The sequence below is a fragment of the Sitophilus oryzae genome, unplaced genomic scaffold (genome assembly GCF_002938485.1).
Source record: "Sitophilus oryzae breed Bouriz unplaced genomic scaffold, Soryzae_2.0 scaffold_926_pilon_pilon, whole genome shotgun sequence".
Classification (NCBI taxonomy): domain Eukaryota; kingdom Metazoa; phylum Arthropoda; class Insecta; order Coleoptera; family Curculionidae; genus Sitophilus; species Sitophilus oryzae.
In genome coordinates, this window is record NW_022147557.1 from 1,136,499 (window position 1) to 1,162,767 (window position 26,269).

The 26,269-nt window shown below is 31.2% G+C and overlaps 1 protein-coding gene across 1 annotated transcript in view; it reads left to right on the forward strand.

Moving 5' to 3' along the window:
- The first annotated feature begins 239 nt into the window (after positions 1 to 239).
- LOC115890792 overlaps positions 240 to 26,269 on the forward strand; it is a 211,859-nt gene continuing 185,829 nt past the window's right edge. The window contains exon 1 of the mRNA XM_030911130.1: positions 240 to 504. Coding sequence (XP_030766990.1) covers positions 463 to 504 — 42 coding nt within the window. The 5' untranslated portion in view covers positions 240 to 462. The remainder of the gene's footprint in view (positions 505 to 26,269) is intronic.

Here is a 26,269-nt window from a genome sequence, read left to right on the forward strand (position 1 = left end):
TAATCAACCCGACAATCGAGACTTACTCGACCGCAGACTCTTTTTTCTTCACCTCCGACCTCCAGCTTATCACCAATACGCTTCTCTCGGCTCTTCCTGCTGCCTAGGCTCGTTCCTCTCACCCTGGTCGTTTCGCTTTGGTGCGGATGCTCTTCGCTCGTCACAGAGGGGTCCTCCTGCACTCTCACCCCGTGTTTGTGTCGTCTGCCGCCAACGTTTTCTTCTTCGGACGGCCGACGTTTCATTCATCGCGCGCTCCTTTGCCGAGCAGCAACTACTGACGCGCCGCAGGATTACAAGTTGAACAAGTGCCGGACGCAGATTTGCGTGGATTTGTATCTATTATTTGGTGTCGATTTTGTGCGGGTGTGATTTTTTTTCTTAACTTTCGGGTATTATTTGTTTGGGTCTATATAACTTTGTGTAACATTTTATGTGTATCTTCATTTAAATTGGTGCAAAATGAAGACGAACTTTTTTCTGGTTTTGGTTTGCTCTGTCTTGGTAAGTAATCAGATAAAATATTACAACGGATTATAACAGAAAATATTCCTATAATTAACCCAGCAATATGTATTTGTAGATCATTATTATTTAATAATTTGTTAATTGAACGTTTATTTTCGTACGTATCGCTCCTATCACTGTATCATAATAACTATGGTTTATCTGCGCTGATAAAAAATATTTTGTTGCCATTATTTTTTTTTTAATTTTTATAATATTGTTTTAAAATTTTATTTATTTGTGAAATACTAGGAAATTTAAATAATTGTTTGTGTGTAAACTAGTATTAGTTATGTAAGGAATAACCTCATAATATATTGATGTTTTTTTTTTTGATTTCGATATAAATTGCATTTGCAAAATATATGAGGATATTTAGCAAATATCAATTTTTAAGAATATACAGGGTGAGTCTTAAATAAGTGGAAATATTTTTATGGCTGGTATATAAGATCTCGATAGAAGAAACACATTTTCTGTTTGCCCTTTTTCAAATAAGTCCAAAATAACCGAGTTATTTTACTTTGAATATTTCCAAAAAAATAATTTCTTGCTTAAATTTTTCTTCTTGTAAATTTAATCTACTACCTATGATCCATATTATCAAAAATTATGATTTTTAACTAAAAACGAGAAAAAAATACAAAATATTCGAAATTATTTTTTTTTTTCGAAAAAAAAACTCATAATCATATTTCAGCTAAATTATACAAATAAATAGAAATTTGTTATCATTTTCATTACAGGACCTTTAATATTATTTTGCACTTATTGTAATTATTATATTAATAATTGTTATCAGTCTTCACTTTAATTTTTGGTATTGGTTTGACATTAACAGAAATAAAATTTTCATTAGAAATTACGAAACTAAAAAATAAGTAAAGTTTTTCACATATTAGCAAATAAAATATTAAATTTTTATTAGTTTTTACATCATCAATAATCATATTTTTATTGAAACCAAAAATTGAAAATATTAATATTTTTTTTTGACAAATTATTAACGCACAAAATATATTAAGAGAATTGAACTAGATAATACATAATGAGTCTTAAATAAGTGCAACTATTTTTAGGGATGGTATATTTTGACTCCAGAAATACGATTATGAGTTTCTTCTGCGAAAAAAAATGAAAATTTGAAATATTTTGAAAGATTTTTGGGAAATTTTATTAGTTTTTAGTTAAAATACTTAATTCCTTGATAATATGGCAACATAGGTAGTAAATTAAATTTGCAAGAAAGAAAACCCAGAAAAGATCGAGTGCTTCTCAAAATTTAAACAATTTTTTTTTCAAACGTCAAAAAAGTATTAATTTTTGCGACGTGATTGACAATATAAAAAAGTCATTTTAACCACTATAGGCATAAAAGTAAAGCACTTTTACTCCTAAGCATAAAAACACGAATATGTATTATTAAATTGACAATAAAATGTCAAATTCAACGAGCCCGTAACCATAGTTTCTCGATATACAGGGTGTCCCAGAAATAAGGGCAAGTATTTTAACTGGTAGTATAAAGCTTGATTTTCATGCATCCGTTGTCCAACGATACGTTGATACAATATTAATTTTATGGCTGTACTTAAACTGCCGTTAAACGGTAGCTTACTAAAATGCCGTTAATAGGTATGACGTCGTTGATGAGACGCACTTGACGGCTTTATGAAATATAGGAATTTTATAAGGACTAACCAACGCTATCCACCCCACCAAATATCCATCTTAACCAACGCAACTAACCTCGACACTGATAAAAAATATAAAAAACAAATATAAATGAGTAAAAATCAACCCACCCCACCAAATAACCAACTAACCAATGAATTAACACCCTCCAAATAACTACGCTAGCCAACCCGCCAAATACCAAACCAATCCAATAAGATCACGCTATAAGCAAAAAAAATATAAAAAAGTCTTGGTCGGCGTGAGATTTGAACCACGGACCATTCGTTTACGAAGCGATAGCCTCAGCCACTGACCCACAGGTGCTCTTGCAAAATCCTTAGGGCTGGGCATTACTTTCCGCCGACATGAACGACGTCACAGTATCTATTAACGGCATTTTAGTAGGCTACCGTTTAACGGCTGTCTAAGTATATCGTCATTTTATTGGTAGAATTTGAAGACTTTGATTGGTTAGAAAATAACGCAGTTTTTAAATTTATTGCATTTTCATGCCTCCGTCTATCGGATATACGTTGGTGTCATTTTATATTTTCGTTTCCATAACGATTTTGCTATTTTACTTATATTTTTATTAAGGTTAGATTACATTTTCAAAAAAGTGTCAAAACGTCCGTTATCGTACGGGCTGAAGTAAAATATTTACGGATGAAAAGTGGCGCGAAAACACTACGACCAATCAGAGCACCGTCGGACCATCGTATCAAGGTATAACAGATGCATGAAAATCAAGCTTAAGTCAACCCCAGAAACACGCCTATGAGGTTCTTTTCGAGAAAATAATTTTTTGAAAATCCGGAATTTTTTGAATTTTTTTTATCTTTCATTTAAAAAAAAATAATTTCTTGATAATATGGCAACATAGGTAGTAGATTAAATTTACAAGAAAGAAAATCCAGAAATGATCCAGTGGTTCTAAAATTTTAGCAAAAAATATTTTTTTTTGGAAATTTTCAAAGTAAAATAACTCCGTTATTTTGGACTTATTTGAAAAACGATAAAGAGAAAATACGTTTGTTTTATCGAGATCTACCACCCCGTAAAATACTTGCACTTATTTCTGGGACACCCTGTATAATTACATACAAGGTATGACTTTTAAATCTTTTTATATTATTTGGAACGTTTGAAATTGTTTAAAAACTTATTTCTGGCGTTTAAAAAAAATAGCATGTTATATTCTGTCTCATTAATTTTTTCTGTAATTATATTATTTTTGTACTAATCTGGTGGTCCTTTATTCCAATCGATAAAAAAATTGTATCGAGTAACGAATTAAACAGTATTTTGCATAATTCAATAGTATATACCAACTTAAATTAGTATTACTTTCAAATACGCAGCAATTTGTCATTACCATGTGAAGTATATCGATAAATGTATATCAATAAGATCGGCAATTTGCCAATCATACACACCAGATGACTAACCTGTCCAATTATCTTAAATCTGTTCAAAATATGTCTAGATAACGAGCTTATCTATTGCGAGAGATACATATTTATCATTATAAGAAAATAAATACTTGCGTCTTTATCACTAAAAGAAAATCTAATAAGAATAATTTTGTTGCCCATTATTTTTCATTTTGACTAGTAATTTGATGGATTAGTTAACTTGTAGAAATTTTATACCCGCCGTAGATATTAGCAGAAGTTTAAATATTTAGTATTAATAGAATTTTTCTTATACAGGGTGGCGCACTTCATTCGCCTCGGTTGATTATACGAAAACAGAAAGATGTAGAAACAAAATATTTTACACGCACAATTTAAAATTATTTTGAATTATACAGATTGTTTCAGAACTAAGATCCATACCAAAGTTATACAACTTAACTCTATTACAAACACCCTGTATTTTATTTCATTTTTAGATTCTTAGGTCCAAAAAAAGGCATTTATTATAAGGGTTAAATATCTTTAAAATCTTTGTTTTTTGAGATATTTAAAGATATTTAAATTTGCATGCTACAAGAAAATAGATTATTAACACGCTGTACATTACTCTTCAGAACTAATTCTTATGCTGAGTTTACAGGTAGAGAAATAAACTTTACAGAAAAATATTATTGCTTCTTTAAATTTATACAGGGGTATCAAAAATTGCTGACCTATTTTAAGAATATATTTTACATAAAAACTTTGTTATTTTAAATACAACACCCTGTATTTTTTTTAATAACTCGAAGCAGATTCAAATGTTCTTTCAAACTATATTAGGGTTTCCTATACCTAACTAGCTCAGATTTTGAATAAAGATCAATTTTTCAATAAAATGGCAACCAAGAGGGCTAGTGTCGTCATGGCAAGTTTCTAGTGACAGTTAGTAGCTATTTTCAAAATCGAAATTAGTTAATGGACTTATTTAAATTTATACCAGTTTACTTTTATTTAATTTACCTACAATAGTTTAATAAATAATATTTATTAAATATGTATTTATTATTCTATCAAGAAAAACGAAGAAGTAGCGTTCTTTGATTTATTTTACGATGACTTGTGGATATATGGATTTTCTATGAAAGAGCCAATTATAGCAAATTCATTTTCTTCACTTCCAACGACAGATTTCTGCCTAATAGATTTTTTAGAAACCACACTACCAGCTCTGCGAAATAGGACAAGTAGTTTTTCAATGGAACGCTTATCAGGACGATTCCTATTTGGATTTCTTTAAGCATAAGCCCTTGAGGCCAAGAAGCAATTTTCCTCACAAAATAAAGTCACTAGTAACATATATCTATTCGTCTACTAGCAGATACCAGGATTGATATTTTTCTTGATAAAATAGTGAATACTTATATTTATTAAGCTATTTTAGGTAAATTTAAGTAAACTGTTATAAATTATAAATAATAATGTCCATAAACTAATGTCGACTTTGGAAATAGTTACTGTCACTATAAAATTGCCATAGCGATACCAGCCATCTTGATTGCAATTTTATTTAAAAATCGCTTTTTATGCAAAATCTGAGCTGGTATACCCATCAGATTATATAATATATACGGAAACTATAATATAGTTTGAAAGAGCATTTGAATCCGCTTCAATTTATTTAAAAAAATACAGGGTGTTGCATTTGAAATAACGAAGTTTTTATATAAAATATATCCTTAAAACAGATCAGCAAGTTTTGATAGCCCTGTATAAATTTAAGGAAGCAATACCATTTTCAGTAAAGTATATTTCCCTACCTTTAAACATATAAACAGCATAATAATTAATTCTGAATAGCAATGTACAGGGTGTTAATAATCTATTCTATTGTAGCATGCAAATTTAAATATCTTTAAATATCGCAAAGACCAAAGATTTTAAACATTTTTAACCCTTATAATAAATGCCTTTTTTTAGACCCAGGAATCCAAAAATGAAATAATATACCGGGTGTTCCAGAAGAAAAAATGTAACTTTGGTATTGATCTTTGTTCTGAAACACCCTGTATATTTCAAAATAATTTTAAATTGTGCACATTGCCTCCCCACATATCGCCGTTGAAAATACGTAAAGGCGTAACTCGTTTTTAACGATTTTTCAGGAGAGCGGTTTTAAGAAAAATGACTCTACTATTTTAAACATAAGTCTCGGAGTATTAAAATTGGGAGATTCATTTTTCGAGGTTACTCAAGGCAAGATTAATAAGACAAACTATAAAAATTATTGACAAATGTACTAAAAAGGGTTTTTTAACACATTATTTCAGATACGCCTTTACGTTATGTGATTAACAAAACGCCCTTAACTTTTTAGTTTCCATAAGCGAACAGTGCATTTTAGAGATACACCTTAACATCACAACTTGAAGAACATTTAAATTTATGTGCATTGGCGGATCTATCCAAATTTCGTCAAAATTCGAGATACGCCTTTACGTATTTTCATCGGCGATATACCCATAAAATATTTTCTTTGTACATCTTTCCGTTTTCGTATAATCCACAGAGGCGAATGAGGTGCGCCACCCTGTATATAGTAGGACAAATATACTTTGTTTATTTTAAGTATAATATAAATAAAGAAAAAATTACTAGACTGGTTTAAAATAGAGCAGATTTGAATCCGCCTTAAAGAAACAGATATATCAATATCTGTTCTGAACAAAGCTTACTTAACTTTTAATAAGAATGTAACTATCAAAACAAGGTACAACACAAGACATAGTCTTAGGTGCCTTTATTACAGAAACGGTTATTATTTTATGTACTAATTTAAAAGTTAATAAAGTTTATTTATTTATTTATAAAGTTAATATGTATCAAATATCGTAAGAATTCAAATTTAACTGTACATTTTATTTTCTACATCTACTTAGTATTTTTTACATAATTTAAGCTATAATCGTATTTGGAATCAACAAGATTATTCGCCTACTCGCATCTTTGATTTATTATGCTACATATTAAACACATCGGTACCATTTTAAGCTTGACTGATTAAGAAAAGAAGAAATTTAACAGTAAAGATCCATCCTTTTAAATTTCAAACAAGGTAGAACAAAGATTCCTCACTAAAGACCCTCGTCAAAAGGAAGAAACGAATTGTTTAAAGATAAAAGCGTTTGAAAAAATTACCGTAATGTCAATTGACTATTTAGATAATTAACATCAAATATGGCTCTTTTCCTCTTTTGGAACAGGCAATTACAAGGCGAGGTTAAAGTATATAGATATGTAGATCTTTGCAAAGTTAGTGGGATAGAAGTGGCCATTGAAATTGCGGAGGTAAATTGTGCATGATGGTTTATTTACTATTCAATCAATTAATCAATTTAGTACAATAAATGAGTTTTTAATCTTAGCTGGTAAAAAGCGGGGGGATAGCCACACAACCAACCAAACCAAACCAAACCTTATAGCCAGATATATTTAGTCTTTCTTAACATATATTACCAAAAATACAATAAAGTAAAAGATACAATTACTTAATATCCGAAAAAGGCGTAGAATACTACAAGGCACTTTTACCATTCAAAAAAATTGAATTTTAAGAAATGCAGAGATATGACCAAGGTATATGAAAGTAAGAATATGCAATGAGATATGATATTTTTGAAACCTACATTTATGAATTGCTGCAGCCCAATTTTACCTCTAGATAATTCAAAAAGTTTAATTAAAATAGGCAGCTAATACACATATTTTTGTGTTTTTTATTCTAGTGTTAAAACAAACGTTAAAATTTTGGCGTTATAGTAATTATGTTTGTTTAAACGATATTTTCACAGTAACTGAAAAGATAAAAACACATTTTTTGGTACACCCTACTAAATATGTTATTTTATTATTACAATTATAATTTATTATAATTATTTGGTTAGTTTTTAGTTTACTGTGTTATCTCCACGAGTTCACAGTGACGAAAATTGATTTTGACAATTTTGCTATTATAGGGTAGTCAATTTAAACTTAATAAAGATAGTAAATTTGTACCAAATTGCAACATACATACCTGTTCTACAATGATTTGTACTTTACAGTTTTTCTATAAATTATTATCATAAAATGGAAATAAAATTTAATATTAGTTTAACAGTTTTTTAATTTCCGATATTTGGGATTCGTTGACCCTTCATCCATTGATTATTAATAAAATATATAGTCATCATTGGCTTACGTCACTGTTTATTTGCTCGATATGCAAATAAGATTTTTAGCACCTTCTGAATTTTGAATTAATGTGTATCTCCAATGATATTTATAATTTGAAAGATTATTAATTGGAAAATACCACTAAACAGTAAACATTATACTTAAAATGTGAATTTTAAATATCATTAATGAGACTTAATTATTTTTTCTAAAAGGTAACAATAAATGTTCTATTTCAGTTATATTTAGAAAAATAGGTCTCTAAAATTTTCGAGTTTTGTATTCTTTAACCCGACATCCGATTACACATAACATATTATGTATATTACATGTTATCATGTTTTAAGTCTTTTGTTTATCTTGGAGACCCTAATAAAATATAGTTCATACAGCTACATCTACAGGGTCCGGCAATAGTGCGTCGGGCATCTGTAGCTCCTAGAATAAAAAACTTTAGAATTTTGTTTAAGTGCAAACCTAAAGTATGTACCAGGACGTATTTCCGGAAAATATTTTAACTTCTATAGGGTGGCTCAAAAAAGTGTGAGTGGATCTGGATGATTTTTTTTAAATGGAACACCCTGCATATTATTGCATTTTTGGCTTCCTTTCAGATCACTTTACATGATCCTAAGATATGAGTAAATCTATTTGGATAGTTCCAGAGATATTAAAAAATAAATCAAAAATATATATTTTTCAGCCCTTCTTAAAAATTATTAAAAATACAAGAACTGTTCTGAAATCAAAACTATATTAGGTATTTACTTTAGATGGTCTGTTCTTACTTTGCTATAAAATATGGTAATCGTAAATCATACAGGATGTTCAATATTCTACGCCAAACTTTCTAAATATAAAATAATTTCTTTCGTTTTTTTGGAACACCCTGACTTATTATTTTTTTATTAGATTGAGAATTAAAAAATGAACATTTTTTGTATTTAAAGTATTTCAAAATTTTTAATAGTTTTGCGGATACACGCCGTATTATTTCATATGGCGCTTTCAATGGTAAAATACGAGAAAAAAAGCATTGGGTGGCTTTGATAAAAATTTACTGTGTAAAATGCCATATGAAATATAAAACCGGGAATATCTGCGAAACCGTTAAAAATTTTGAAATACTCTAAATACAAAAAGTATTCATTTGTTAATTCTCCATCTATTGAAAAATAATATACAGGGTATCCATTTAAAAAAAACGAAGAAAAATAATTTTATATTTTAGAAAGTTTGGCGTAGAATTTTGAACATCCTGTATGATTTACGATTTCCATATTTGTAGCAAAGTAAGTACAGACTATCTAAAGTAAATATCTAATATAGTTTTGATTTCAGGACAGTTCTTGTATTATTAATAATTTTTTTAAGAAAGACTTAAAAATATATAATTTTTATTTATTTATTAATATCTCTGAAATTATCAAAATATATTTACTCATGTCTTAGGATTATGTAAAGTGATCTGAAAGGAAGCAAAAAATGCAATAATGTACAGGCTGTTCCATTTAAAAAAATCATCCCGATCCACTCACACTTTTTTGAGCCACCCTATAGAAGTTAAAATATTTTCCTGAAATAGATCCTAGTACATACTTTAGGTGTGCACTTAATCAAAATTCCCAAGTATTTTATTCTAGGAGCTACAGATGCCCGACGCACTATTGCCGGACCCTGTATGTTCAACAGCGTTGTCCACTTTTATCATTTCATTCATTTAAACCAAAAACTCATAATACAAAACTAAAGTGCCTAAACAAATGACAAATAAATAGTTGTGGCAACTTGACATTTTTTACAGCAGAGGTACCACCTTTAAATTCCAGTTAGTCAGCTCGGCCCCGAATATATCCATGGTTGGCAACAATGAATTTAAAAATTGTACCCTCGAATACGTAACTGACAGTTTAATTGCTATCAAATATATACAAATATTCTAGTATATTATACATTGTTTGGACAAATGTGTCACATCATTGCATTTTGGCTTTATTGCATAAACTTTAAAAAAATCCACGTACACATTTAAAAAAATAAAGTTGGTGATATTTCCGAAATGAAACGTGAGATTGGAGATTTAATAACACGTTGATCAAGAAAAGTGACAATGAGAATGTGATATTTTGTGGTGTTCAATAAAAGAATTCAGTTTTTCTTAGATATACTCTGAAAGCACAGAAACGAAAAAATTATTAAAACTATCGAGGATAATAAGAGCATGAAAATAATGAGACGCAAGCTCACTAATGGAAAAAAAGAAATCGTCAAACTCAAGGACAAAAATGGTAATATAACATCTAGTAGAGAACATTTATTACAGATTGTGGAAACATTCTATGAAACACTATACACCAACCATTCTACTCTAGACTCGAGGAAGTACCTACAAGGAAAGGTTCAAAATCAGGGTTCTGAGGATGTTACGGAAATCTCTGTAAGTGAAATTTACAATGCTCTAAAAAATATGAAGAACAATAAAGCTCCGGGGGATGATGGTGTCGTCACAGAAGCGATAAAGATGAGAGGAACAGTATTAATGACCAATATTCAACGGCTGTTTAATCTCTGTCTGGAAAATCAAAATATCCCTACAAAGTGGAATAACTCAATAATTATCCTCTTACATAAAAAAGGAGACATAGCAGACCTGGAAAATTACAGACCAATTAGCTTTCTTAACCATCTTCATAAACTATATACCCGAATTATAACAAATAGACTAGAGGCAAAATTGGACTTCTACCAACATAAAGAGCAAGCTGGTTTCCGTTCCGAATTACGTACGGTACCAACGATCATCTGCAGTGTCTAAAAACCTTAATAGAAAAAACCATCGAATACAATCGTCCCCTAGCACTGATATTTGTCGATTTTAAAAAAGCGTTCGATACGGTAGAATTACCGGCCATCCTAACAGCGCTACAAGAATGTAGAATCGACCATCGATATTGTAACATAATAAAAAACATATATGACAATGCTACAACAACTGTAAATCTACATTCCACAACTAACCAGATAAAAATAAAAAGGGGAGTTAGGCAGGGCGATACCATGTCGCCAAAATTGTTTATTACTGTTCTTGAGCATGCATTCAAAATGCTAGCTTGGCAACAAAAAGGAATAGTTATCGATGGAGAGAGACTCAACCACCTACGCTTTGCGGATTATATCGTTATAGTGTCAGATAGTCTGGGAGAGATCAAAGACATGCTTCAAGAACTTAACGATGCATTACACGAGATTGGACTAAGAATAAATTTTGACAAGACTAAGATAATGACTAATATGGTGCCCAGCGAACACATACAAATTCACAACAACAGAATAGAATTAGTCCACAAATATGTATACTTGGGCCATGAGATCAAAATAAGCAGAGATAACCAAATCTGTGAACTGGCTAGACGAATTACCTTGGGATAGGCGGCTTACGGAAAAATGAGGGTACATCTTTAGAGCAAATATTCCAATACACCTGAAAAGAAAGGCATTTAACCAATGTATCCTCCCGGTTTTGACCTTCGGACTTTGAGAGATCGAGTAAGAAATGAAGAGATACGCCGACGTACGGGAGTGGATGACATTATCCAGCGAATTACAAAACAAAAGTGGAGATGGGCTGGACACATTGCTAGAATGGCAGACGGGAGATGGACCAAAAGACTTATAGAGTGGAGACCAAGAGCCGACAAGCGTAGCCAAGGCAGACCTCCCACCCGATGGACCGACGACCTGAAACGAATAACAACTAACCGGATTGCAACAGCTAAAAACCGCGAACTGGAGACGTTTGGAGGAGGCCTATGTTCAACTATGGACGTGAAAGGGGGCTGCGTGATGATGATGATGATGATGATGATGATGATACTCTGAAATAGAGGTATTTTTAGATTTGGAGGGGAGAGTTCAGCAAGAAACAACTTTTCTCTAATTTTATATTAATAACATATCCCTGTAGTGTTACATGTTCTATGAGACACCTTGTATATATGTTTAGTCATCCAACAAGTATTCTCCAAAGTACTAATGCAGTGTTTTCATGAAAGTGCATTATGCTATTCTTATTTTTTTAACCGTGACATTGGCTACCCATTTCAAGGTAGCAGAAAAAAGTTCATTGACTACGAATACAATAATAATAAACTCGCCCGTCCGAGGAATAGTAATTTTTCAGATCGGAGACCTGTTGCGTGTTTGTTTTAGAAAATATTACGTGTATTTATTACGTTAATATTATTACGCTTATAGTAGTTATTACAGGTTTCTGTTAGTGCGAGAAAGTCCGATATTGTCGTTATTGTCGAAGATATGTAAAAAGGATTTATATAAATGTTGCATGGTTCATAACGGTGCATATCCCAAATATATTTTGTTATATCCGTTATCTATTATACAGGGTTGTTCACCACATACGACACGGAGTATTGTAGCTAAACGATGAGATTTTTACAAATTGTAAGTTTGGGGTTCGTTGAAGGACTATTAGAGCTACAATTTAAAAATATTTTTACAAGATACAGAGTGTCCCAAATAAATAAAAAATATCAAAGTTGTATTTTTTTAAATGGAACACCCTGTATATTATTACATTTTTAGTTTCTACGATTAAAATAAAGGTAAATTCCATTAAGGTTTATTATACCTAAACCTTGCCGTTTTTGAAATATTTTCAATTTTGTGAAATTGCAGTAAAAATTTTAAAGCTTCATTTCTCCAAGGGTATCAATGATTTTAATACTAAATATTTAATGAAGTTTATGTATTGATCAGTTATTGTGTTGCAATAATAAAAATAATACTACCTTATACAGAGTGTCTAAAAATTTATTTTAAATAATTATTAGCTTCAAACGGCAATAACTTCTTTAATTTAAATGGAACACCCTGTATATTTTACGAGAATCAGATGCACAATTTAATTGTCTATCAAATTGTATTACACCATTTTTTACCTATCCCTTCAAGTTTTCGTAGAAAATGCATTTTCTTATAATTTAGACCTCATTTATCAATATATCCATGGAATATTGACATTTTAGATTGTTTTTAAAGCAACAAATGTACACAAAATGTACAGACTAGTAATATTATCGTTTTTTGCAAAACGATAATATTACTAGCCCATTTGTATGCAAAAAGAAAACTATTTAAATCTTTATAAAAGAGTATACCATTAATTAAATATAACACCATTATTTCCGCCCATATACTAATTAATTACATACTTAATTGTGTTCGTTAATAAATTATTATAAATAAATTATAATAATAAGTTATCAAATTAAAGTCTCTGTTGTTATAAATAAGCATTTATTAAAAAATGAAATATCATTTTTAAGGTGCTACTTTTTATCACACTGTCTAATGCCCATACAAAATTCAGTTTTTTAGTATTTGGAGCAATTATTATTAATCAATGCAAACAGTCAGTTAATGTAGTTTGAATACTGGAATCATATTAATTAATCCTCTTTAACAAATATTTAAACAGTTTTTTCTTATTTTTTTAATGAAATAAACGAATTATATCTACAATATTAGTATCTGTACTCTTTAAAAATTTGGTACATCTTTAAAAATAATCTAAAATGTCAATAGTCCATGGGTATATTGATAAATAAGTTCTAAATTACAAGAAAATGCATTTTCTACGAAAACTTAAAGAGATAGGTAAAAAATGGTATAATATAATTTGATAGACAATTAAATTGTGCATCTGATTCTCGTAAAATATACAGGGTGTTCCATTTAAATTAAAGAAGTTATTGCCGTTTGAAGCTAATAATTATTTAAAATAAATTTTTAGACACTCTGTATAAGGTAGTATTATTTTTATTATTGCAACACAATAACTGATCAATACATAAACTTCATTAAATATTTAGTATTAAAATCATTGATACCCTTGGAGAAATGAAGCTTTAAAATTTTTACTGCAATTTCACAAAATTGAAAATACTTCAAAAACGGTAAGGTTTAAGTATAATAAACCTTAATCAAATTTACCTTTATTTTAATCGTAGAAACTAAAAATGTAATAATATACAGAGTGTTCCATTTAAAAAAATACAACTTTGATATTTTTTACTTATTTGGGACACTCTGTATCTTGTAAAATGATTTTTAAATTGTACCTCTAATAGTCCTTCATCGAACCCAAGACTTACAATTGTAAAAATCTCATCGTTTAGCTACAATACTCCGTGTCGTATGTGGTGAACAACCCTGTATACTAGCGTGTACCAGCGACCTTGTTCGCGTCGAATTAATCATTTGTAATGGTGATAATAAAGCAAAGCAAGAATTTCCATTAACATACAAACTGGATAAAATTTTCTCACATTTATGTCAGCACGATAAAAAACAATATGGCGATATTATTATATAACTTGGTAATATTTGAGGGGTAGTTTCATTTCGTTGGAATTTTACTTTCGAAAAATCCGTTTGCCAAAAATATGCTTTTTACGTCAAGCAGTTTAAGCAGAATCGTAGTTAATCAATTACCCAACTTTTTGGCACACCCTGTATGATTTTTTTTAAAAAATTCAAAATATGTAAAAAACAAAATAAATTATGGGTGTCCAAGCGTTTTCCAGAAAGACTAACCGTTTTTTAAATAACAAATATTGTAATATTTCAGTGGCGTTTTCACCCTCTTGGAATTTGAGATTCGAGAAACCCCTCCTTATCGAACCTCTAACAAGTCTCACAGTCAATCCGTTTGCCAAAAATCAGCTTTAAACGTCAAGCAGTTTAAGCAGAATCGTGATTAATATTTTGATCTATATAAATTTATAAAAATCTTAAAATATGTAAAACAACAAAATAAAATATACGCGTTTAAGAGTTTTTCCGAAAAACTCACCGGTTTTTAAATGAAAAATATTTTAATATTTGAGGGATAGCTTCACCCCCTTAGAATTTGAGTTTCGAAAAATCCCTTCTTATCGAACCTCTACACCCTAGAATCAACCTGTATGCCAAAATTGAGCTTCTTACGTTGAGTGGTTTGAGCAGGATCGTGATTAATCAGTATGTCAGTCACTTAAGGATTTTATATATTAGTATAGATTTTTAATCATCCAACAAGTATTCTCCAAATTACTAACGCAGTGTTTTCATGAAAGTACATTATGCTATTCATATTTTTTTAACCGTGACATTGGCTACTCATTTCAAGGTAGCAAAAAAGTTCATTGACTACGAATGCAATAGAAATAAACTCGGCCGTCCGAGGAATAATAATTTTTCAGATCTGTTGCGTGTTTGTTTTAGAAAATATTACGTGTATTTATTACGTTAATATTATTACGCTTATAGTAGTTATTACAGGTTTCTGTTAGTGCGATAAAGTCCGATATTGTCGTTATTGTCGAAGATATGTAAAAAGGATTTATATAAATGTTGCATGGTTCATAACGGTGCATATCCCAAATATATTTTGTTGTATCCGTTATCTATTGTATTGTCTCTTTCAACAGTAAATTTTTATCAAAGCCACCTACTGTATTTTGTCTGATATTTTACCGTTGACAGAACCATATCTAATATATAATAGCCCGAATATCTGTAAAACCGTTAAAAAATAGTACAAACATATTAATTACAAAAATGCATCTAAAAGAAAAAAGCGTAATTATACAGGGCGTTGTATAAAAAAATGAGATATAGCAATTTAAATATTGAGATGTTAGCTACGCCATAAAAAAATGTCCTGTATAAGATAATGTAATTTTTTTTTCGTATATTTTTGTCTCATCCGTGGTGTTTACAAATACTTTTCCGTAACTTGGATTGATTAACTTAGATCAGTATTAATTAATTTTTCAACCTTCCTTTAAAAACTATTACAAATACAAGAACTGTCCTGAAATCGAAAATATATTAGGTATTTACTTTAGATGGACTGTATTAAATTTGCTATAAATATCGTAATCTTAAATCATACAGGATGTTCAAAATTCTACGCCAAACTTTCTAAAATAAAATATAAAATAATTTTTCTTTATTTTTTTTTTTAAACAGAACATTTTTTATACTTAAAGTATTTCAAAATTTTTAATGAGTTTGGAGATACACGGACTGTTATTTCATATTATGGCTCCCAAGTAGCATTTTCACGACTTGCGACCACATGTTTACTAAACACAACGTTGGATTAGTTACAAAAAATAGTTAGCTCCCTACCTTGGGTATTAAAATAAATTTAAAGGTTTTTATAACGTTGTGCCGACGTTGGAGTAGTACTACAGCAAAGTAGAAGCTTCTGCGACGTCGAATAAACGTTGTCTTGTAACCTTTTTTGCTTAAGTGATCTTTAGGTGATTTGGACAACGTAGTTACAACGTTGGACAATATAGAGTTTTCCGACGTCAGTTTCAGAACCTATTCCAACGTTATGCAAACGTCGTCTGTTTTACTAATTCCAACGTTGTTTAGATTTCCTTATTCTTACGTTGGTAGGACGTCAAGTCACTACCTTTTTGCAACTGTATTGAACCATAACCTTAAATCTTAAATTTTCACTTTATTGTTCTGTTCAGTCAGACAGTTCAGTGCTGTTTTTGTTTTTATAAAAAAAACTTAATTAAAATGGGACATAAGAAAGGTACATATAAAACTAAATTTAAATATACATCGACATATATTATTGATAGTTTATCCACTCCCTCGTTTATTTAGATTATAGAGGGCGGCACAAGCTAAACTCTAGGATGACTATTAGGCAATCTTGCGACTAGTATACTACCTGTTAAGGCCGAACTGCGACTTTATTAGTCCAGTATGCGACTACTCGAACTACTCCATCTTAATCTCCAAAACAACAAAGTGAAAGCCGCCATGTTGTTAAATAAGAAAATGTTTCGTTCCTAAAATAGCAATTCCTGCTTTTTGAATACATTAACTTGAAATATTTGACCCTAAAAAACACGCGGAACCAATTTTTTCGACTGCGAATAAATTATTCTCATTTTACTAAAAAAAAAATTCAAGAACCTTTTTAAAACTTCTTTAACTTTAAGGCCCATTAGTATTTTTCAAAGTAGAAACAATACATTTATCAATAAAGTTGTTTGCGTTTAACTTTTTTGCCTTGGGTAACGAGTTACAGAGTCGGTTAAAGTGTTTCAATAATTATGATCTTCAAACATCCTCCACATTTAAATACTTTTGTTTTGTTTTCCTTCACTGCCATCTGACATATGTCTCTAACTAAATCATAAAAATAATATTTTTACTATAATTATCCCAATTTAGGATAAAACGCGACTTAGACGCCATATTAGTTTTGTATTTCTGTGAATTAGGATTTTAAACAACGTTGCAGTTTGTACTAAATTAGGCTTCTAGCCAACGTCGGTATCCAACGTCGTTTCGACCCAAAAATTATTCTCCAAACTAGTGCAGACTAGGGTTGGCACGAGGTTGTGCCGACGTTGCGCCCCGACGTTTGGTCGCGTGACACAACGTTGTCCCGACGTCTAAATACTGCTTGGGCTCTTTCAACGGTAAAATACGAAAGAAAAATCACTGGGTGGCTTGGGCAACCGCGAATATCTACGAAACCGTTAACAATTTTGAATTTTGGTGAAAAATTATTTTATATTTTAGTCAGTTTGGCGTAGAATTTTGAACATCCTGTAAGATTTTCGATTACTATATAGCAATGTAAGTACAGACCATCTAAAGTCAATACCTAATATAGTTTTGATTTCGGGAGAGTTATTGTATTTTTAATATTTTTTTTAAGAAAGGCTGAAAAATATATATTTTTTATTTATTTATTAATATCTCTGAAACTATCGCAATATATATACTCATATCTTAGGAGTATGTAAAGTTATCTGAAAAGAATCCAAAAATCCAATATCATACAGGGTGCGTTCCATTTTAAAAAAATCATCCCGATCCACTCACACTTTGTTGAGCTACCCTATAGACGTTAAAATATTTTCCTGAAATGCATCCTAATACATACTTTAGGTTTACCCTTCAACAAAATTCTCAAGTCTTTTATTCTAGGAGCTACAGATGCCCGACGCACTATTGCCGGGCCCTGTACAAGGTGTCCCACTAAGAATGGCTCTCGGCTGTATCTCCGAAAGTATTAGCCGTTGAACCTGCGCAAAGGTTATCTATAAAGATGCAAAAGAGTGCAACAATAAAAGATAAAATTATCAAATATTAAAATAGATTTTAATAATATACAAATGTTTCTGGTAAGTTTCAGTTCTAAGTTAACTTCGAAGTGTGTCTTACTTGGTTAAAAAATGTACATGTAGGTACTGCCAAAATATCATTTTACTACCAAGCGGATGCCAATGACTGCGAAGAAGTCTGTCATATAATTATATAGTCGACTGATTACAAGACTGCCAGCGACTGCCAAAAAAATGTACAGGGTGGTCGAAATTGGTCTGTTTTAATGGAGAAAACCTATTTTCTGACTAGATAGAGCAAAACCGATATAGATGTCATGGGCTCGATTTCTGAGACACGTTTAATGGCGTAAACCGTCTGTTGATATTTTCACTGAGATACGGGGTTTTGTTTTTGAATTTTTTACCCTTTGGAAAATTGCCCATAACTTTTTTATTTCGCGGAATAATAAAATTCTCTAAAAGCTTTTTTAACCACAATCCAGTGGCATAGTCAATGTTTTCTATGTTTGCTCTTTTTATCAGAAATAATGAAAAGTATAATTTTTAAATGGAAATCATATAGTGAGCTATGAACTTAAACAAATGCTGGCGTTTAACACTTTCCAAGGATATAAAGTTATAGGTATCTACACACACCGGAAAAGTCTAGGGATATTACAATTTTATCCAGCCATCGTCAGTAATTTTATTATTTGCATTTCTGATATAATAAAATTAAAATAAACAAATAGTTTACAGGACGTATTGGAAATAAAAATGCAAAATTTACCGAATTTTTCAAATTTACCTTGATTTTTATTGAACTCAAAAAAATATACATACATTTTTTTATTCTAAACTGTGAATTAAAAAAAAAAGATAAAACCATTTTTACTTAATAAAGGGTATGACCTCCTCTACTGTTCATTACAGCCCTACTCGTCTCTCCATGCTCCTGATCAGGTTGTCGATCTCTTCTTGAGGTACAGCCTGCCACGCTGTATTCACGGCCCGAACCAGATCCCTACGAGTTTCACGAGGCATACCCATTCTCAAAATTCTTCTTTGGACCGCGTCCCATACGTGCTCGATGGGGTTGAGGTCAGAAGATTGTGCCGGCCAGGGTAAGATGTTTAATTGATGAGCATTGATAAACTCACTTACCACTCTGGCTGTATGAGGCCGTGCACTGTACTCATGCATTACAGTGCACGGCCTCATACAGCCAGAGTGGTAAGTGAGTTTATGAAGTTTCTCCCAAAATCATTGGCATATGGTAACACGACAGGCTCAAGAATTAAATCACGATATGTGATTCCTGTTAGAAACCTTTCAAGAAAAACGAGATCGGTTTTTCGGCCTAACTGGGCTCCTCCCTAGACCATAACTGTTCCACCTTGATAAGGGTGCACTTCCTGAACATGATCCAACTGAATAAGATTTCCCGGTTCTCTCCATATCCTAAGCCTTCTCGAATCCGGATGAATTCCAAAGCGTGACTCATCCGTGAAGAGAACATTGGCCCATTGTTCATTCGGCCACTGAACATGATCTTGAGCCCACAAATATCGTACCTCTTGATTTCCTCTCGTTAAGGGTTGAGCTCTTCAGGGGCGTCTGCTTCTTAAGTTGACCTCTCTTAATCTATTGCGAACAATGTCAGGACTAACGGTTACATTATGTGTTTCCTGGAGAAGTAAACTAAGCTCTGGTGCTGTAAGAGTCGGTCGTTGTCGAGCATTTAATTGTAAAAAATGATCTTGCTGAGGGGTAGTAATGCGATGTCGCCCTGTGTGCCTTTCAGCAACATCACCACTTTGACGGTAGCGTGCACTTAATCGCGATATTACAGTTTGCGTTGTATTTAATGCTCTAGCTACGTCGATTTGGCGCATTCCAGCTTCGAGCATACCCATGGCCCTTAGCATTTCGTCTCTGTTAAGATGTCTACGCTCCATAATGTCGTTTAATACTAAACAGAGTTATTTGAATGAATTCTGGCCAGTTAACATAAAAACATAGCCAGTACAGGTTAAATTCGAACAATTGATGCTAGGTGCTTTTTATACATTTGACAAAAAGTGCACAAACACTGCAAATATCCCAAATTTAGAAATAACTAGTGTGACTACTTCGTTTCAATCGAAGTAGAAAGAATCGGCCTACAAATATGTGGTTGTTTATTCAAAACATTTATTTTTAAGTTTAATAAAATTATATCCCTAGATTTTTCCGGTGTGTGTATTTCGAAGAATAAGAGAAATATTAGGTTTTTTATCTTTATATCGAAGCGGGCTTTGATTTTGTGTTGACCTATTTGTATTAAAAATAATTATTCTAATAATTTTTTATTACAATTTAATATTCTATATTATTATTTATCTGTATAATTAAAGACTTTTGAAAAGGTAAATTAACATTTTATATTAGTATTAGTAATTACAATTGAAATCGATACAATAAACAAAGAACAAAACTAAAAAACGTATTTTTTCAGTGATGAATATAATTTTCTAAAAGAAAATCATCAAAGATGTCCAAACTGAGCACCTCCTTGGTGAATGCACAATAAACATCTTTTGCGCACAGAGTTACAACGATTTATATGGCGAATTGGTGTAATATATGTCCTTGCCTAGTAGCCTTCTGCAATTCTCCTCTCGCCCCAATGGTTCTTCCCTTATAAATATAAGGTCTTTTAATTTCCCCCATAAAAAAGTCGAAAGGAGTTAAATTACAGGACCTAGCAGGCCAATATATGGAATCCCTTGTTTCAAACCAATTCTCTCTAAATTCTCCATTTAATAGTGCAATTGTAACCCTGGCGTTTTAATTGTAAATGGTAATACTAATATAGAATGCTGATTTACCTTTTCAAAAGTCTTTAATCATGCAGGTAAATAATAATATAAAATATTAAATTGTGGTGTCACACAAAATCAAGGCCCGCTTCGATACGAAGATAAAAAAACCTAATATTTCTCTCATTCTTAGAAATAAATACACATAACTTTATATCGTTAGAAAAAGTTAAATGCTAGCATCTTTTAAGTTCATAGCTAACTATGATTTTTATTTAAAAAATTATATTTTTTTATTATTTCTGACAAAAAGAGCAAGTATAGAAAAAAACTGACTACGCTTAAAAAAGTGGAACGTTTTTACAGAATTTTATTATTCCGCAAAATACAAAAGTTATGGTCAATTTTCCAAATGGTAAAAAATTCAAAAAAGCAGTCAAAATATGAACAGGCGGTTTACGCCATTAACCGTTTCTCAGAAATCGAGCCCATGATATCTAGAAATAGGTTTTCTCTGTTAAAACATTATAATTCCAACACTGAGACACTCCTTGGTTAACATTGATTATATTTTTTGTTTGTTTTATTAACTAAAATTTGGTGACTCTCATTACCAGAATCGGAGGTACAGTACATCAAAATTCTACCAGACGCTGATTAGCAAAATAATAAAGAAATAACCAATGTTTCTTATAATAAATAAGTCAAATTTTGAAATGATATTAATAGTAAAATTACAATTTGAAAATAGTAAAAAAACAAGAGAGTATAAAGGAAACATTTATAACTTAATTTCATAGTAACTGAGTGCATTAAAACAGTTCCGGCTGACATTTCCTTGAAAATATCACTTGACAGTTAATTACGTCGAAACCCTTTTTGTTTGTTTTCTTTTCGCTCCCTGATAATATCAAGTCGCTAATAAAGAAGTTAAACAGAACAAAACGCAAGTCTGAAAGAAAACTGTACCCTATTTTCCTTGGTTTTCTATATAATTACATTAAATGTCCAGTGATATCTCTACGCAGTTAAGTCTTTGCATTTTTCTTATTCCGTTGTACTGGAAACAGTTATAAATCTTGTTTACATTGACTATTAATAACAATAGAGGGAATGTAGAGTTAGTAGCTAAGTAGGCTTTTGTTCCTACAAAAGGCATCGTATATACCTACTCTTTAAACAATGGCTATTGAAAAAAATTATCTGTAAACTGTTCTTTTGGGATGTAGCACGTAATTGTTTTAAAACCATTATTGGTTTATTTTTATAAAGAAAGAGAATAGAATATGTATCTATTAGTACCATTGTTATACCGCGTGTCACAGTTTTATGTTAAAGGTCTTCAACACGAATTAAGTATCTTACAATAGTATGATGGTAATTTATTCTATTTTTGGTAAAGATAATTTTATAAGTACAGAGTTTTAAAATAATCGATGAAGAATAATCTATTTTGATAAAAAAGTAAAAATAATTATGTAAATAAAAAGAAATTAATTAAGACTTAAGACTAAAGGTGAGTTTAGACTCTCAGATAATTTGCGCAAAGGTGGTTTGCGCAAGTCATTTTGTAGAAAATTTGCAAAAGTTTATCTTTCCTTTACACATTCAGTCAAAGGCCGATATCAACTCTGAAATTCTGCATAGAATTAGCAGCGCCTCAAGAGACATTCTGGAAATTAAAGGACTGGGGTTTTCTAAAATCATGACTTGCGCACAAAAACGAAACAATGCGGTATATCGAGCAATAATAATCGCTACCATGTTATATGGAATCGAAACTTGGGTGTCCTACCGCCTCGCCGGCACATGAATGTATTAAACAAGTTGCAACAGAGACACCTTAGACAACTGTTAAGAATGAAATAGTTCCACCATGTCCTAAGCGTATCGGTCCTTGAAAAAGTTAGCTGCGAGAGCGCTGAAGTCATGATTAATTTCTGCTTTCTTTCCGCTTAAGGTGGGCTGGTCACATATATAAGCAGAATGCAAGAAAACCGCCTACCAAAATTTCTTCCTTACGGCGAGCTTGTAGACGGTAAGTGGAAACCGGGTAGACAACTCAAAAGGTACAAAGAATATTTTCTACGATTGAACGAGTATTGTAAACTCAGTTAACAACGACAACCAAAAAGAAAAGGGGCAACAAACTATTGAGATTTTTAAACGTTTGGAATGTGGAAAACAGATAGCCACAGAAAAGCTCATGAAAGAAGACGCCATGCTTAACCATCTTCCTTTGCCTGTTAAATACTCGTCAGCGAGTAATGGCAGTAAGTAAGTAAAGTAGTTGGTGGCTATTTGTCTGGCGATTCTTATTAAAGAAAAACCTAAAACCTAAAGGACATTCTGCAAATAAAATTAAACGAATGACCTTAAATCTTAACGGTCACAAATCAAGACGAGACAGATTTTACTCATGGCAACTTTTTACTGCAGAAATTAACTATTTCTGTCTACACTTCGCAATTTATTGGTACAATTTGGCTTGCCCAAGTCAATTTGCGTACATTATCTGAGAGTCTAAACCAATTAAAAGTCTAAACCGCCCTTAAAAAGAGCATACTGTGGTTTTTTTTGGATATCTGCCAAAATCATCTCTGATCCGTTTAACAAACTTTGTCAGACACTAAGGCTGTATTCCGTTGCAAAACCAGGCGAACCAGACCGGTAAACTACGGTAAAGAGCGGTTCCTGAAAAACATCGGTTTGATACGGAACGGTTTGGTAAAATATTGGAAACGTCTGTTTCTAAATTTCAATACCTCTATTATAAAATTTATCTTTTATGCATTTTAATGTACCTATTCTCTGCTTTTAAGTTTGCTTCTTCTTTTCAATTGAGTTTAATATTGAAAAGTACTTTATTAATAAACTGTTAAACTCGTTAGACAGCTCAAGTGAAGATTTGCAGGTCCAATATTAAAACAGATCAATAATAAATAAACAAATCTAATCAATATTTATATTTTTGTAGCTTGCAAAACATTCAGGATTACTTGTTGTCTTGTTTTTCATGTTTTCTTTAAATGTTCCTGACTTTAAGAAGCAATGGCTGCATGATAAGTAAAAATAACTTTTTAGTCGTTTTATTTAGTTAACCCTTAACTGGTCCGGTAATAGATATGTATCATAAACGGTCCGGCGTAGTCTGTGGGACTACGCCTTCTAAAAAGTGAAAAAAACACACAAAAACTAAAAAATAACAAATTTTTATTTTACGGTATATTATATTATGTATTATTGAACTAACATAGACAAAAATGGGTACAATTAATATAAAATTTAAGAAAATATAGTACAAAATAAAATGACATACATATAAATTTGAAAAAAAAACAATTAGATTTTTACTAAGCTCTAAAAAATAAAACCAAATTACTAACAGTCATTACAATACAGAAATATGTTTTTAGTACTATATATAAAAAAATAAGCTATAAAACTGAAGTTAAAGAAAAGGTTTTTAGTTACAGCATGAGGCAAAGTTCATTGTTTCCCTGAACATATTTTACAAAATGGATTCGTACATTCTAGGCATTAAAAATAATTAAACTAGGACATAACATTGTCTTTAACTAGGATAAGAACTCTGGGATAAGAATATCTCCGTATGCGTGTTCTGGTTGTACAGGAATTGACGAATATGTACGAATACGATACGATATTGACGAATACGATACGAATTGTAAAGTATATTTCTCTTGGAATATTGGACATTGTCAAACGCATTTGTCTGGCATATTGTCATATTGTCACTGTCACAGTCCTCATCATATCATTTTAATTAGAGTTTTTTCATAACTAGAGTCTTCTAAACGCACTCTTTTCGAAGGCCCGGCCATATTTTACAAAAGTTTGTCTAACACAAAATCTTACGCAAACGGTCCGGCGTCGTCTGAGAGACTACGGCTTAAGTAACTTCTGCCATAACTTCTAAAAAACTAATCCAGTTTGGGCATAAATATGGCTATCAGTAGTTGACCCAGAGGGGGAGGATTAGCTGGAACGCCAATTATGTGGGCGGTCCCAGTAACTAATGAGAATGAGTTAATTATTTGGCGTAGTCTGTCAGACGACGCCGGACCAGTTAAGGGTTAATGAAATTGCAAAAAAATTGCAAATGAAATTTAAAACGATTGCTTTTGGATGTAAATACAAAATATTATTACAAATTTTAGAAATTAAATGAGAATTTCACTCGAACTTCCAATATTTGCTTGATTTCTGTCACATAAAAATGACATTGATTGACAAACAAAACCAGAAAAACCAGTCTTCTCGCGCTGCGCTGGTTAGTTTGGTGACGGTTATAACCGAGTTTTTCAGGAATCGTGTTCCGTAATAAGCAAACTCTCAGGCAATGGTTAGAAACGGAACATAAAACCATAACCAAGGTAAGCAACGGAATACACCCTAAACCATAAAAATACTATAATTTAATATAAAAAAATATAATACCATATGAAATACCCATAAAGGATTTGTTTATAGATCATAGGTATCCACCTAGACATTTTTTACACCTTCAACATTTAAAAAATATGTTAAAAAATTATAAGTGCTATAATAGCCCCACCGAACGCTAAAACCAACAATGCTGAGAATGGTTATTTAACTATTCTCCTTTTGCCAACTACCGAACAGGTACACGTAGAATGTCTAGAATTTTAGATATTCTTCAAATTGGATAAACCGTTTTCTGTAATTTGCAAAACGTCTAGCCTTATAGCGTCTTTATAGTTAATCTTTCGGTTGAAATATTTGTTTCTGACATAGACAAGGGAGCTTACAAAATATGTATCTTATTACATAGAGCGTTTTCTCTATAGTTTATGATTACGTTGATACAAATTGAATACATTGTAACCAAAAAAGTTTTTTTTTCTAAATTCAAATATACGGATATTGCTTCTTTGCTTGTTCTAAAATGAAAAATATAACAAAAATCTTTGTTCTTAGCTAAATATATGTTACAATTTATGACTTATTTATATTTTATAAAAATTTAGTGACCTATACTTAGTTCTAGATATTGTTCAAGGTACATTCTCGATACATTAACTAAACAGTAACTAGATCTAATGCTTTTTTCGGTTATTGATGTTTCTCTATGATTATTTTATGGCATAAATCAATACAGCTTTTATCTAGCTTTTTATTTTTTAAGCAATTCGATTGCCCAAAATATATGACTGAAAATAAAACCCATGATACATTTCTCAATTTTTATTTTTATTATATCTTTTTATTGGGTCATCTTAAGGCTCTCTTCGATGTCATATGGGAAAGCGGAGAGGTACCTCAGGACTTTCGCAACGCGAATATAGTAAATATATTTAAGAACAAAGGAAGTGCATCAGATTGAGGAAACTACCGAGGAATTTTACTACTGGTTATCGGAGGTAAAGTTCTCGCAAAAATTATGTCAAACCGCCTTCACCCACATATAGAAAAAATCCTCCCAGAATCGCAAACGGGCTTTCGCACCAACCGCGGTACCGTTGATTCCATATTCTCC